Raw genomic sequence first — 16,362 nt, 5'->3', positions numbered from 1 at the left:
TCATCTGACAACGCTGTGACTTGACTGATGTTCTCAGGAACACTGACTGACGCGAGACAGTGAAAAGAGTCTTGTTCCTGCAGATCAGGAAATCAAACAGTATACCGGCTTCAGGACAATGAGAAAGATAATTGGGGTGTGTGAAGAAGCTGTGAGCTGCATTTCAAACAGGCAGGTGGAGACAGATGCGTCAACCATTGCGCCCGCCCTGTGCGTGCCTGACGCTGCCATGCTGCAGAATTCTGACGTTAACACGGACATGTGCAGCAATGGGAACAGTCACAAGGTCAACAACCAAAGATAATCAGCGTCACTGATTCCCTTCCACAGTCCCAACTTTGTGAAACAGTATCTTTCACTGACAAATAAAACACCCATTGTCCTCAGGTGCCTGCTTCATTTCGATCTCGATTTCCAGCCCTCACTGTTCAAGTCTCATTTCCAAACACTTGGCACATAGCCTCAAAAGCAGCTCTGCGGGTATCTGCTTGTTCCACCCTGACAGGCAGTGGGTTGCAGATTCCCGACCAGTCCCAATGTGATTGAAATATTTCAACTCCTCCACTGATTTGTATCTTAAAAAACCGTGGAGCAATCTCCCTTTCCTTTTGACGACGTTTCTCAACTGTAGTCGGCAGGGTGCACACCTGCGTGGGGAAACCACAATGGATTTCATGTCCATCGCATTAACCACTCGGCCCACCAATACAGAACCACACTGACAGCTTCATTTCCTAGGTCTCTCTGCCTGTGGAGCTGAGAAAGAGTGAATCATTGCAGAGTTTGTTTGAAACCAATCACTTCACAGGTTTCGAAAGTGTTAAATATCTGCACATGGCGAGTCTGGATGTTTCATCCCGAAAGATGAAATGGACATTCAGTTAAAAACAACAACAGAAATTGCAGGAGCAACTCAGCAGGTCAGGCAGCATCCGTGGAAAGAGAATCAGAGACAACATTTCAGAACTTTTTTTGCCTTCCCCAGGTACAGCCAAACCCGCTGAGTTTCTCCAGCAGTTTCTGTTTCTGTCTTGGATTCTCAGCATCCGTAGTCCTTTACGTTAGAAATTCAATCAGTTCAGAAACTCCTTTGTCCTTCCTCAGTGGAGAAGATTTCCGTTTGGGAAACATTTTCCTGACACCATTAAAAACGCGAAATTCGCAGCGGTAGGAGCGAGGAACACACAACACCCTGTCCCTCGCTGGTCTGGAACCACCAGCCTTTCGATTAACAGCCGAACGCACTGATTTATTGAGCCACAGAGACAGAATTGGACGCCCCACCCCCGCAGTCTGTTTGAGGAAGCTACTGTTCAATTCATAATTCAGCCTGCCCCGCCCAGAATTACCATTGTCTTCTATTAGTTTTACTTTTCCATAATAAAGCCTTGGACATTCACTGTGGAGCCACCGGGGATAGTCTGATCCCACCACCTGCAGGCACATCCATGTCACAAGGAACTATCCCACCTACACCGGGGCCATCGCCCTCCGAGCGTTTCAGTGTTTTGCCTCTTACCGAATTTTCTCATTGACCCCCAGCTGTGAAGGGGTTTGAATTCCTGATATGCAGAGAATTCTTTCAATGTCTCAGATCAGTTCATGTCCTGAGAATATCAGAGTCAATCTCCCGGCCTCTTAAACAAGTGGACGGTGTCTGGACTGTCTCTGCTCAGTCGGACAGTTCATCCTTCATTCTCCTCTAATTCCACTTCCCAAAGAGTTTCTAAAGCTTCACAAAGCTGGAGACTGGGATTTCTCTTTTACTTCCTGAAAATTATTCCACCTGCTAACTGACAATATTCTGCCAAAATCTCCTCCCTATTGTAACACTTGCATCATGTCCAGGGATGAGGAATTTCCATTTTGTTGAGACATTCCCAATTTGGGAATGTTCTCTTTGAAACAAAGAAGGTTAACTGGAGATTTCTAGGGGCTGTTGGCAATGATGGGAGAAGAAGTGGTGGGACTGGGCAGGTTAATGATCAGAAGAACCTATTACCACTGACCAGGATCAGTTACCAGAGGACAGGGTTTGAAGTTCTTTAATGGAAAGCAACATTTGTGTAGAACAAGCACAGCGAATACTGCAGAAAGCCAACGGGTCGAGCAGCATCTGTGGAAAGGTAAACAAAGCCGATGTTTTGAGTGTGCTACGGTTTTTGTTCAGAACTCAGTGATTTGCCTCTTCCCGAATTTGGTCCAGGTCTGTTTCTCAATTGGCAAACACATGGCAAGTGCAGTGCTGCAATGTGGCTCGGGGCCAATGAGAAAATTTGGTAAGAGGCAAAACACTGAAAGGCTCGGAGGGCAATGGCCCCGATGTAGGAGAGCTAATTCCTCGTGACATGGATGTGCCTGCAGATGGTGGGATCAGACTGTCCACATGTCTCCACAATGAATGTCCAAGGCTTTATTATGGAAAAGAAAAACTGAAAGAAGACAAAGGTAATTCTGGGCGGGGCAAGTTGAATTATGAATTGAATAGTAGCTTCCTCAAAGAGACTGCGGGGCTAGTGCTGGTACCTGTCTCTGTGGCGTAATTGGTCAGCGCGTTTGGCTGTTAACCAAAAGGTTGGTTGTTCGAAACCACCCAGGGATGGAGTGTTTGGATTTTTTTAAAAACAAATCAGTGAATTGTTTAAATGGTGATATATTGGAATGTGGAGAAAGTGAGGACAAGAGGTGAAAGTCGAAAAATGTGGCATTGGAAAAGCGCAATAGATCAGGCAGCATCTGAGGAGCAGGACAGTGAGTTTTGGGCACCAGCCCTTCACCAGGAATGATGTAAGGATGTACAAAGGGGTCTCAGAGACCCTCCAGTCAATGCCAGTTGTCGGGCAGATGCAGCAGGCAATGAGCAAGGCAAGTGATATATTACGAAGAGTAATTGAGTTCAGAAGTGGGGTCATTGAACATATTCAAGGCTAAGTTCATCTGAGTTTTGAACAACAAAGAAGTGGATGGTTTTGGGGGAGGTAAGAAAATGGTTCTAAGGCTAGTACAGGTCAGTCACAGAGTCAGACAGCACTGAACAGACCCTTCATCCATGCTGAGTATATCCTCAAACTAAACTCCATGCTGAGTATATCCTCAAACTAAACTCGTCCCACCTACCAGTGTTTGACCCATAAACCTTCGAATTTTTCATATTCATGTACTTGTCCAAATGTCTTTTAAACGTTGTAACTGTGCATGTATAAAATCATGAAGGGCATGGATATGATAAATAGACAAAGTCTTTTCCCTGGGGTTGGGGAATCCAGAACGAGAGAGCATGGGTTTAGCGTTAGAGGGGAAAGATGCAAAAAAGATCTAAGGGGCATCTTTTTCACGCAGAGGATGGTGCGTTTTTTGAATGAACTGCCAGGGGAAGTGGTGAAGTCTAGTACGATTGCAACATTTAAAAGGCATTTGGCGAGGTATATGAATAGTAAAGATTTGGAGGGATATGGGGCCGTGTGCTGTCAGGTGGGACAAGATTGGGTTGGGATAGTTGGTCGGCATGGACAAGTTGGACCAAACAGTTTGTTTCTGTGCTGTACATCTTTATGACTCGATGACTTTCTCTGGTCATTCATTCTGCAGTCAGACCACTCTCTTAAAAAAAAAACCCTTGTCCTGTCTTTATAAAATCTTTCTCTACTCACCTCAAAATATTTGCTTCCCTGATCCTGAAAACCCCCAGCTGAGGGAAAGGACACCTGTTGTTCACCTCATCCGTATCCCTCATGATTTTATAATCCTCGACAAGGTCACCTCTCAATCTCCTATGTTCCAGTGAGAAAAGTTCCAGCCTATCCACCCTAGATGTAGGTATATTCATATCCAGTTATGACGTGTTCAATGCTGGTGCAGGCTGGAAAGATCATGTGGTTTACTCCTGCTCCCAATTAATCCTGGCTGTTGCATTTCTCAGCCCCATTCTCCCAATTTCTCCCCGCAACTCTCAACCTCTGATACTCCATCCCAGTGTTAAACATACTCAGTGACCTGGCCTCCACAGCTTTCTGTGACAATTAATTCCATAGATTCACCACCCTCTGGCTAAAGAAATTTCTCCTAATCCCCATTCTCCCTTTATGCTGAGGCTATGCCCATGGGTATTAGTCTCTCCTCCCAATGAAAACATCTTCCCAATGTCCACTCTGTCCAGGCTGTTCAATATTCTGTACGTTTCAGTTAGATCCCCCCGAGTGTGGGCCTATTAATCAGCATGAACCAGACCCTTCAGGATGAGGACAGCAGGGATTAGGTTCAACAAAGTGAGAATGGAGGGAGAGTGAGTAGGATGGAGATTTTCAGCTTTGAGGGAATAAGAGAGGAAAGAAAGTTTGACATAAATTGCAATTGATCAGATGAGCCGATGGGCCAAGGAGTGGCGGATGGAGTTTAATTTAGACAAATATGAGCTGTTGCATTTTGATGAAGCAAATCAGGGCAGGACCTATGTGGTTAATGGTAAATTCCTGGGGAGTGTTGATGAACAAAGAAACCTTGCAAAGCAGGTTCATAGTTCCTTGAAAGTGGAGTTGCAAGTAGATAGGATAGCAAGGAAGGCGTTGGTACGCTTTCCTTTCTTGGTCAGAACACTGAGTTATAGGAGTTTGGAGGTAACGTTGTGGATGCACAGGACACTGGAAAGGCCACTTTTGGAATACCGCGCTCAGTTCTGGTTTCCCTGCTGTCGGAAAGGTGTTATGCTGTCGGAAAGGTGTTATGAAAAGTGAAAGGGTTCGGAAAAGATTTAGGAAGTTGTTGCCAGAGTTAGAGGGTTTGAGCTACAGGGAGAGGCTGAATCGGCTGGGGCTGTATTCCCTGGAGCGTCTGTGACCATTCGAAGTTAATAAGGGGCATGTATAGGGTGAATAACGGAGATCGTTTCCCCAGGATATGGGAGTGCTAAAGTAGAGAGTATAAGTTTGAGGTGAGGGGAGGGGGGTGGAAGACTTTAAACGGACCTGAGGGGCAGCATTTTCATGCAGAGGATGATGTGTGCATGGAACGTGCTGCCAGAGGAAATGGTGGAGGCTGGTACAATTACAATATTTAAAGGCATCTGGATGGGTATATGAATAAGAAGGGTTTAGAGGGTTATGGGCCAAATGCTGGCAAATGGGACGAGATTAATTTTGGATATCTGTTTCGCACAGACGAGTTGGACGAAGGGTCTGTTTTCGTACTGCATGACTCTAATGATCTTTGGTGAAAGCAAAAATGTCGCTGTGAAGAGTGGACTTTCAGAAGCAGCTTTCAAAGATGTTTTGCCCTTACAAGGAGCATAAATCTTCATTTTTTTTTGTAAGATAGCAGCTGAGTGAGTGACATCCAGGACTTTGTTAGAAAGTGGGAATTCATTGCACTGTGGGGATGTAGTGTTTTAAGGTTTACCGGCAGTAAGTACAGTGTGCTGAGCGGGGAGCCTAGTGAAGGGTTAGGTCGGTTTTTGTTTAAACTGCTCATTTCTGTCAGGCTCCAACATTGCATTTCCAATGCTGTCAATCAGAAGGTGCAGTGAATCAGTAACTGGTATCGTTAGAAGCCTTACTATTTTCAGTACTGCAGGTATTGCATTGTTTCATCAGCACTGTAAAGGTCGCTGGCAGCAGTGGGAGGTGTGGGCTGTATTCACTAGAAATGATTAAGCATTTAGATAATACACATACAAGAGGGCAGGGTGGGATTTGTCTTTCGATTTGTGGAAGATGGGGCATTCTGGGTGCTGTGATCTGGGGCAAACATAACTGCAGTATATCATTGAATCCCTACAGTGTGGAAGCAGGCCATTCAGGCCATCGAGTCCACACGGAGCCCTCCAAAAATACACCAACGAGACACACCTCCCAACCATTCCACCATCACCATCCCATCAGGTCTTTTCTGCTGGCGGTTGAGACTGGGCTGCAAGATTAGGGGGGAGTAGAATTCGGACAGAAATGAGGAGGAGCTGGTTTTCCCAGAGGTCGGTGCATCTATGGAATTCTGTGCCCAAGGAAGCAGTAAAAGCAGCTTCATTAAGACCCTGTTGCATGGGTTTTTGCGTGGTAGGGGAATTAAGTGTAGTTGGGATAATGCAAGTAGGAGGAGCTGAGGTGATTGATAGATCAGCCATGATTTTAATGAATGGCGGAGCAGGGTCGATGGGCCAAATGGCCTACTGCTTCTATTACTTTGAAACGATAACCCTACGTTTCCCATGTCTAACCCACCTAACCTGCACAACCCTGGACACTGGGCAATTTAACATGGCGAATCCAAATCAAGGCCGGTGAGAAATGGAGTGATGTGGAAAATAAACATCAGAGAATGAGAGAAAGGGACAAGGAGAATAAATGTACTAGCAATCAAAACTGGATTCTAACCATCACAAAAATTAAAACTAAAAGCTCAGTATGTGAATGTGTGCTGCATTGTACCAAAAGCGAATTAATTGACTGCACATGTTGAAGAGAATAATTCTGATCTGAGACTCCTTACAGAGATATCGCTTCAGAATGATAAGGATTGGATCCGGAATATCGAGGTGATACGTGGCATCCAAGACGAGTGGGAAGCTCAGTAACGGTAGAGGATGGGCACTGCTAATCAAAACACTGATAACACGGTAGTCTGATGTCAGCTCGGATGTCAGGTCCTGATTTCTCTGTCAGCTGATCTCCCTGTTCCCACAGAGCTGGATGTTGTCTGTTCTCAGCTCTGCTTGATTTCTGCTGAAGCTTTGACCCACTTTTACACCTTCTGGGGCAATAAAATATTCTGAGCCTCCTGAAAATGACACCTTATCTATACCTCTCCTGATTTTAAAAACCTCTATAAAGTTATCTGTCAACTTGCTAGGCTCCGTTGGAAAAATGTCCCAGCTTCTTCTTAACTCAAACCCTCCATTCCCAGCAACATCCTGGTAAAGTAGGGAATAAGGAATTGTATCAAATCACATAAATGTACTGTCTGAAACAATCTGGCTGTGTTCTTGCCTGAGATATTGAGAGTCCCTGGTGTAAGTAATTACGAATGCAATTATTTTGGTCACAGAATTGGGCAATCATTTTGCAACAAAGTGATCTACTCTGATAAGGAGGTAGTGGTCATTTCTACGGTAAGTGAACAGTTTGTTGATCAGGGAGATGAAGTTCCAAACACTTGGGAAGAGCAAGAAATGACTGTGATAAATAAGACAAAGAACTGTGGATGCTGGAAATCTGAAACAAAAACTGAGAACACTGGAAAAACTCAGCAGGACTGGAAGCATCTGTGGAGAGAAAGCAGAGTTAAAGTTTCGAGTCCAACAACTCCTCTTCAGGATTCTGAAATAGTTTGTGAGAACCCCTTAAGTCATCTGCCCAGCTTTAAGACCATAATATACAGGAGCAGGATGAGGCCATTTGGCCCATCGAGTCTGCTCCACCTGTCGATCACGGCTGATATGTTTCTCCATCCCATTCTGCTGCCGTCTCCTCATAACCCTTGACCCCTTCCTAATCAAGAACCAATCTCTGTATTAAATGCCCTCAATGACTTGGCATCCTCAACCCTTCTCCGAGTGGAAACATCATCTCTACATCCACACTATCCAGTCATAGAGTAGCACAGCGCTGCCTGACCAACTGTGATCTCCATCATTGGTTGTTTTCAAGAAGCATTCCAGCATCTACAGCAACGCACTTCTAAAGTTTGTACCCAGTTGGTTAGCTCTCCCGAGATCCCGTGAGATTTATCCTGACTCAACAACCCACTGTGTGGTACAATTAACAAAGGTCCCAGTCCCCACCTCGTTCTGCCCACAGTAGTAGCACGATAGCTCAGTGATTAGCACTGCCTCATAGTACCAAGGACCCGTGTTCGATTCCAGGCTTGGGGCGACTGTCTGTTTGGAGTCTGCACGTTCTCCCCGCCGTGTCTGCGTGGGTTTCCTCCGGGTGCTCTGGTTTACTCCCAAAATCTAAAAATGTTCTGGTGAGTTGGCCGAACTAAACGGGCCCTCTGTGTGCATTAGTCAGGAGTAAATGTGGAATAATGGGATAGAGGAATGTGTCTGGATGGGTTACACTTTGGACAGGCAGTGTGGACTTGTTGGGCTGAATGGCGTATTTCCACATTGTAGGACTTCTACGTGGCATTTCCCCAACTCCAGAATCTCAGAGCTCTTGGCTTTTCCCATGGACAGTGTGGGGGGAGGGAAACAGTGTTTTACACGGGAGGAAGGTTTGGTGAGTGTGAAGCTACAACTAAACGTAGTGCATTACTTGAGCTGTTTCCCCGGTATACCAGAGGCTGCGGGTTGACCTTACAGACGTTAATCGAATCATGAGAGGCAAGCATAGGGTAAATAGACAAGGTCATTTCCCAGAGATGGGAGAAGTCCAGAAAAGGTGGGTAATATGTTTGGTGTAAGGGAGGCAAGTGTAAGGAATGATCTGCCGGAGGAAGTGATGGGTGTAGTTCCAATTATAACATTTAAAAGGCAGTTGGATGGGTATATGAATAGGAAGAGTTCAGAGGGATATGGGCCAAGTACTGGTAAATGAGACGAGATTAATTTAGGCTATCTGGTCGGCACAGATGAGTTAGACTGAAGGACCTGTTTTTGTGCTGTGTATCTCTATGACCCTGGCTTGCTTGTAATGTTTGCCATGCCTATATGTTCAGTTTCTGTCTGGTGTCGGTGATATCTCATTTCCTCCAGCTCCCCACTTCCACCTCCCCAGATGTTAACCATTTCGTGTCTGGTGGTTTCTCAAGAAGCTTCATTGAAGGTTCATCCTGAATTGACTTTTTTTTTGCTTCCCAAAAGCAGACTTACTCGCTCCTAGATGTCGTGAAAGATGCCAAAATTCAGAGATGCCTATCTTGATGTTTTCACTTTTCGGTCTCTGTGAGATCCTGAATCAGTACCATCGGGAGAATTAGTTTGAGCGGAGTGAGAATAGAGGGGTGAGAGAGGGTGGGATGGTGCTTTAAATGTTTTGGAAAAAGAAAAGAATCTTTAGCGGAAAGTAGAATTGCTTGTTTGGAATTTCTAACCTGGACTGACAGTGATGATTTTTGTAATCTCTTTTTACAGATTATTTGAAGATCTGAAGACAGAAGTTTCAAAATCAATAGCTGAAGGGCTTTGCCTGAAACATTGACTCTACTGCTCCTCAGATGCTGCCTGATCTGCTGTGCTTTTCCAGCATTGCACTTTGACTGTGACTCTGACTCTCCAGTCCTCAATTTCACGTCAGTGTCTGACAGTCACTGAATCCATCGGTACTATAACAATTTTCGACTCTGATTCTGTGAGAAGGAACCAAGCTTTTTGGTTCCTGTTTCAGTACGTTTTCAGCATCAGTGAGACTGGAAGAGAGACCCGACTGTTGCAACATTCTGATTGTGGAGCCAGAAAACGTTATACAGACTGGGAAGAGGAATTCACGGCAGGGAGATGCTGTACTCGCGTTTGTGTGCAGCTGAAGCTTTGGTCATGGAGAAAGCCAAGGAATCCCGTCCCTTGGAGAAGCCATGGAAGTGTGGCGACTGTGGGAAAAGCTTCTGTTTCCCTTCTGACCTGGAGATTCATGGGCGCAGTCACACCAGGGAGAGGCCGATCTCCTGCCCTGAGTGCGGGACGGGCTTCAGCAATTCCTGCCACCTGCTGGGCCGTCAGCGGGTCCACATTTGGGAGAGACCCTTCAGCTGCCCTGAGTGCGGGAAGGCCTTCAGCAATTCTTCTGTACTGCAGAGGCACCAGCGGGTCCACACGAGCAACAGGCGTTTCCCCTGCCCCGAGTGTGGAAAGAGCTTCAGCAATTCCTCCTGCCTGTTGAAGCACCAGGGGGTCCACACGGGAGAGAGGCCCATCAGATGTCCCAAGTGCTGCAAGATCTTCAGCAGTTCCTCCATTCTGCAGAGGCACCAGCGGGTCCACACAGGCGAGAGGCCATTCGCCTGCCCCGAAAGCAGGAAGGTATTCAGCTATTCTTCCGTCCTGCTGACCCACCGCCGTGTCCACATGTTGGAGAAAACCCTTCAGCTGCTCCAAGTGCGGAAAGGCCTTTAATGATACCTCTGCCCTGCTGAGGCACTAGCGGGTCCACACCGAGGATAGGCCATTCTCCTGTCTGAAGTGCGGGAAGGGTTTACCCAGGCATCCCACCTTCGGGTCCATACGGGGGGAGGCCCTTACTCTGCCCAGAGTTCGGGAAGACCTTCTGCAATTCCTCCCTCCTGCTGAGACACAGGCGGGGCCACACCGGAGAGAGGCCGTTCACCTACCCCAAGTGCAGGCGGAGGTTCTCATCATTCTGCACCTTGCAGAAGCACCAGCGGGCACCCCAGTGCTCCCAAAAATCTGATTCTGCTGGTGAAACTGCTGTGGGTCACTGCAAGGACTGACCCCCTGCCCAATCTGACAGTGCTTATAATGGGAGAGTTGGTCGGATTTTTTTAGTTTTATGCTGTCGTGCTCCCCCACCCCGCAACTTTGCTTCCAGTGGGCGTTGCTGCTCATTGAGACCAGGAGCTGTTCTCTCTAGTTTTTTTTTCTGTCCAGTTAAAGAATTATTGGCTCTGTCAGGGAACTAGCCCCAGTCTGTAAGAAATAGCTGAATGCTTCAGAGTGTCGATTCGCATTCAGCAGTGACTTTGAAATTAAATTTATGGTTATGTGCCTGTGAACAACTCATTGTCGAAGGATTGCCCAACGGCTTGGCAATCCAGTGTTGGAAACTGCTTGAATTGATAATTTTTAAAATTCTCTTCCTTAATTTATGCCTTAAGTTTCTGTCTATGAGATGGTGTGGGACTTGATCAAGGGGCTTAAATCATTGCTATTAACTGGATTATCATGTTTAATTTTGCCCTAGTAAATTTGTGGTATTCATAATTGTTTGTTTTTGTTTAAATTATAATTCTGGTGTGCAAGATCTGTTCATCAAGTGTGGTTCTCTTGATGAAACTGCTGTGGGTCACTCCCAGGACTGAGCCCCTGTGCATTCTGACAGTGTGTGTTGCAGTGGGAGAGTCAGTGATCTTTTTTGATTTATGCCCTTGCCTCGCCTTGCCCCGCCGCCAACTTTGCTTCCATTAGGCATTGCTGCTTGTTGAGTCCAGGCACTGTTCTCTCTTGATTCTACTGTCCAGTTAAAGAATTGTTGGCTCTTTCTGGGAATGAATCCCAGCCTGTAAGAAATAGCTAAATACTTTGGGGTGTCTATTCACATTCAGTAGCGGCCTTTAAATTAGATTTTCAGTTACGTATCTGTGAAAAACTCATAGTCCAAGGATTGCACGAAGGCTTGGCAATCCATTGTTGGAAACTGTTTCTTTGAATTGGTAAGTTTAAAAAAAATCTTTCTTAATTTGCCGCTTAAGTTTCTGTCTCTGAGATGGTGGGGGACTTGATCAAAGGATTTAAATCATTGCTACTAATTAGATTATCTTCTTTAAATTTGCCCTGGAAAAGTACCGTGTTTAAATTACAATGTTGGGTTTTTGTTTAAATTATTATGTTGATGTGCAAGGTCTGTTCTTCATCAAGTCTGGTTAAGAACAGTTGAGAAATGGAGGGACGTTGCATGTTTTAATTTCACTCTGTTGTGAATCTGGTGACAGTGACATTCATTTGTATTAGGTTGCTTACCCTTAGTTGTAATGTCTTCCAACCCAACTATTCACTGTGGTAGGAAGTTCCACAGTCTCACCACACTCTGAGGTTTTTCATGAAATTCTTAGTACACAATTGTAAGGGAAAAAGTTGACGAGGGCGGAATATAGGGTGTTAACTGCAAAAGCCAGGAAGACATTCGACAAAGTAAAACCATGACAATGTAGGGACAAATAAGGAACTTTGGCAGAAATGAAGAGGTCACACGTCAGAGTTCAAGATAATGGTCGTGACAAGAAGAAAAAGTACTCTGAAGATATTGGATATTGTAATTACACAAGTTTCGAGATGTTGTAGTTGGTTGAATACGATAACGTAAGAGATGAAATAACCAAAACCACGAATGTAATTGGATGTCGGTAACCATAAAGCAAGTGTACACTATTGATTGATATAGGTCAATTGCGTGCAAGTAGGCCATTCAGCACATCGAGTCAACATTGACTGACCATCCCACCCCAGACTCAGTTCGTTACCCTATCCCTGTAACCCTGCACCTCCCATGGTCAATCTACCCTCACCTGCATATCCTTTGGACTGTGGGAGGAGGCCAGAGCACCAGAGGAAACCCACGCAGACACAAGGGGAGAATGTGCAAACTCCTCACAGTCGGCCCGAGGGTGGGATCAAACCCAGGTCACTGATGCTGTGAGGCAGCAGTGCTCACCACCGTGCCACCACCACATGCTGCTCTCTAAAGAAGTGAATTTCAAAGACTCGGGAACACTTGAGAGAAAAATAAGACTCTCTTATCTGAAATGAGAGACTAGTCTCTGGGTGGAAGTGAGTGGACATTACATTTACATTAAGTCCTCTCCAGATGTTGTAAGGCTCCATAAGATCATCTGTTTCTTCTAAACTCAAACTGATACAAGCCCAGCCTGACATCCCCTTGTCCCCGATTATAAGTTGAGTAAATCAGCGACCCTCGACCTCACTGGCATGACACAGGATGCCCTCAATCTAAGTTGACCTTAACTGTCTAACCTCTTGACCCCCCACGCCACTATGTGCAACTCAGCCCTAAACGAGAGCAGGGGAACTGAACAGACAGTAGTGAGGTGGACATTGCATTCCCAGAGAATATTATTCAAGTGAATAAGTTGTTCAGCACTCATTCGGATCATTGCGGAGACAATGTTTCCTGTCATTTAAATATCTTTGATCTCAATAACAGTCTAGTTTTGTTGTACATTGTGTGTGTTTTATCTGTGTTTCACGACATGATTTTCTGTTGCTGTCATTCCCATTAGGGGGTGTGAATTCAGTTCCAGATAATATTCTCAGTTCTGAATTTTCCTTGAGGACTAGTGTAGAACGTACTCAGTGTCAGTCATAGTGGAAGACGCTCGACAGTTTATTTAACCCTTTGCTGTCATTGTCTTGGAACTATATGAATGGGGAAGTGTAGAGGAGGTTTTACTCTGTATCTAACCCAATGCTGTCTCTGTCTTGGCTGTGTTTGTTGGGGACAGTGTTGAAGTAGTTTCACTTACAAATTAAGAGTAGAGGAAGTTTTATTCTGATTGTGATCCCATGCTGTCCTTGTCCTGGGAGTTTTAGATGGCGTCTATAATTGCAATGAATGCAGACTTGGCTGTGGGAGTGAAGGGTACTTCTACCTGAGCAGACCCATCTTTGAGATTTCTGTGCTGATCAAGACAATCTCAGACACCTTCATTCACTTTTCCAACCAACCACAGGGTGGTTAAGGATGGTATAAATGCTGGCATTGCCAGCGATGCCCACACTCCATGTATGAATAAATACTTTCTGTTTAAAAGTTACATTCACGTTCCAAACCCTCTAATGTATGATTACTTACATGGAAAATTCCTGTATGGTTGGAATATCATTTTAAAACATAGGAATGTGTCAACCATGTAGAAATATAACAAGAACAACAAATTGAGAAGTTAACAAGTAATGAGCAGGACCAGAATGCTGAATCAGTCTGACCTCCATGACTGAGAGAGTTCTCCCAGATGTTGAAGTTACACTAGTGCCTTTTACTCTTGCAGCTTCCCAAACGTTTGTCCCTGATGTATGATCTTTCAATGACCCGAAGAACTAACTGTTTTTATCTCCATAGCTGCTGCCAGACTTGCTGAGTAATTCCAGCCCTTCTGCTTTTTTCTTTTATGGGATTTGAGCTTCCCTACATCAGTGTAATGAAGAACTGCAGATTCTGGAGACCTGAAACACAAAAGTGCATAAATTGCTGGAGAAACTCAATAGGAATGGCAGCACATGTGGAGAGAGAAGCAGAGTTAGCATTTGAAGTGCTGTGACCCTTCTTCACAACAGTTCTGGACGCAGGGCAGGATATTGGCTCTGTTTCTTTCTCTCTCTCTCCACCGGTATTGCCAGACTGGCTGAGTTTCTCCAGCAATTTCTGTTCTGACACTTTCACAAGGTTGATATTTGTTATCCAACCCTAATTGCAAGGTATCTTGTTTGAGCCAATTCAGAGGGCAGTTTAAGAGTCAACCACATTGCTGTGGGTCTGGAGTCACATGTAAGTCTGATCAGATAAGGATGGCAGTTTCCCCTAAAACCTCTCCGCCCCCACCCCACTCCGGCACCTCTCCGCCCCACCCCACTCCGGCACCTCTCCGCCCCCACCCCACTCCGGCACCTCTCCGCCCCCACCCCACTCCGGCCTATCACCCTCACCTTGACCTCCTTCCACCCATCCCACCTCCATCGCCCCTCCCCCTAGTCCCTCCTCCCTACCTTTTATCTCAGCCTGCTTGGCTCTCTCTCTCTTATTCCTGATGAAGGGCTTATGCTCGAAACGTCGAATTCTCTATTCCTGAGATGCTGCCTAACTGCTGTGCTTTGACCAGCAACACATTTGCAGCTCCCTCCTGAAAGGACATTGTGAACATGGATTTTTATGACAATTAACGTCAGTGCCATCGATACCATACTGAGACTAACTTTGTGTTCCCCATTTATGATTTGAATTATTCACATCTCATCTCTTGCTGTGGTGGGATTGTGAACGCATGTTCCCTGGATTACTCATCCTGTGACATTATGTCTAAACTGTTGCTTCCCATCCTTTGTTATTTTGTGTCTGCTCTTTACGTCTTTGTCCTCTGATGTTTGGGAAATTGAACCTGTTTAAAAGATTGCTCGAAACCTGCCCCTTTGACCAAGTCTTTGGTCACCTGTCTTAATCTGTGTTCCGGTCTTGTGATTTTTAAAGGAATTCTCATTATGTTTACGTGAAGCACATTGAGATAGTTAACTGTACCACAAGTATTATTAGAATGCAGCTTCTATCCCTATCTTAATATCTGAAAATAGAGGGTCATATTGTAAAAGTAGAAGACAAAAATGAGGATGATTTCTTTTCTTTGTGAGGGTTGTGTGTCTTCCTCAAAAGTTAAATATGTCACATCGATACACAAGTCAAATTTACACAGTTGTGCTGGCACGCTTGTGGAGCTCTGAGTTGTCTTGTCCTGTTCTCTGTCGGTGTGTCCTGATCTCGTGTGAAACATCTTCGCTCAGATGGCAATGAACCGGTGAAGTGTAACACATGACTTGCTGGTTTGCCCCATTTCCTGCAATAAAGAAACCAACGCCCGTGTAAGAAAAGACTCTCTGCAGGATTGCTGTGTCAAGACAAATTCTGAACACTAAGCAGGCTGCACAAAAATGCACTCATATCAATTTACCTGAGGGAAGAGTCTCCGGTGTCCATTTCTCTCTGTCCCGACAGCACAGTATCTTCCTATCTCTCTGTTAACAGGACCTTTGGAACACGTTCAAAGTTGCCCATTTCCTACGCATTAGTGTAACCGACTTCTCCTGCCTCACGAAACAGAGAGAGAGAGAGCAGAAGAGCGAGTGGGCTCCTTCTTCCACCAGACACAGCTTGCAAGTCGAAACAAAATGGTTCAATATCCACCAGTAGTCCTGCGAGCAGGGAGACAGATTGAGAAGCAGATGTTCTTGAAACTCTATGCTGCTTGTAATTCCCGGAGCAATGTACAATGTATTTCGTACTCAGCAAGTCTCAGTTGCTTCAGGAGCTGGGCGCGCCCATGGTTCTTGGCTAGTTGGTCTCGGAGTATGATGCTAGCTTTGGGTTTTCTAGCATATACAGACGGTGGGAGGGGCCGGGTTCCAATCTCAGGTGAACCCTCATTTCTTAAATTGACATGAGCAAAAATGCTGCGTCAGTTTTCTCAAAAAGCCGCTTTGTTAAATAAGATCGGACTGCCTGAATTAGGGACGGCGCAGAGCTGCCATTGCAGTGAACACGGCGAAGGGAAACACTTGCTCAAAGTGAAAACAAGTATTGCAGATTTTTCGCCCGTGCAATCCGAGTCTGAATGAATCCTCCACCTGTATTACGCTCAATTCTGAGGGTGATACTTCAGGAAGCGGGGAAGTGAAGTGATTGCAGATGGCGCTGAACAGGTTGAAGTGAATGGTACCGTCCTGAGGAATGTCAGCAACGAAGGGAGATTGGAAAGTTTGGGGCAGCTCTCTTTGGAGAACAGAGGGCTGAAAGCTGGTCTGATTGAAGTTTTCCACGTCATGAGGGTTTTAGACAGAGGAAATAATGCAGTGAAAATGCTCCCAGGCCTGAAAAGATCGAGAACGTTTTGGCAGAGATTTAAAGTCATCAGGAAAATAAGTAAAAGTGACATTAGGAAGACCGTTTTCAAGGGACTGGGGTCAGTAAGTCGCTGTCTGAC

At 45.4% G+C, this 16,362-nt stretch overlaps 1 protein-coding gene and 1 non-coding gene across 2 annotated transcripts; both read left to right on the top strand.

Moving 5' to 3' along the window:
• The first annotated feature begins 2,528 nt into the window (after positions 1-2,528).
• On the top strand, positions 2,529-2,602 carry trnan-guu (transfer RNA asparagine (anticodon GUU)). The gene has a single exon. It is a non-coding gene; the product is annotated as a tRNA-Asn (tRNA).
• Positions 2,603-9,463: 6,861 nt separating this feature from the next.
• Positions 9,464-10,039, top strand: LOC132808615 (zinc finger protein 664-like). Its single transcript, XM_060822179.1, has one exon. The coding sequence runs from the start codon at positions 9,464-9,466 to the stop codon at positions 10,037-10,039; it is 576 nt and encodes a 191-aa protein (XP_060678162.1).
• The last annotated feature ends 6,323 nt before the right edge of the window (positions 10,040-16,362 follow it).

Source organism: Hemiscyllium ocellatum (genome assembly GCF_020745735.1).
Source record: "Hemiscyllium ocellatum isolate sHemOce1 chromosome 27 unlocalized genomic scaffold, sHemOce1.pat.X.cur. SUPER_27_unloc_8, whole genome shotgun sequence".
Classification (NCBI taxonomy): Eukaryota; Metazoa; Chordata; class Chondrichthyes; order Orectolobiformes; family Hemiscylliidae; genus Hemiscyllium; species Hemiscyllium ocellatum.
Note: the sequence above shows the minus strand (reverse complement) of the source record. Positions and strands in the feature narration are given on the sequence as shown.

Excerpts from the sequence above, each read along its gene's own strand:
- LOC132808615 (XM_060822179.1), top strand. The coding sequence starts at position 9,464 with ATGGAGAAAGCCAAGGAATCCCGTCCCTTGGAGAAGCCATGGAAGTGT.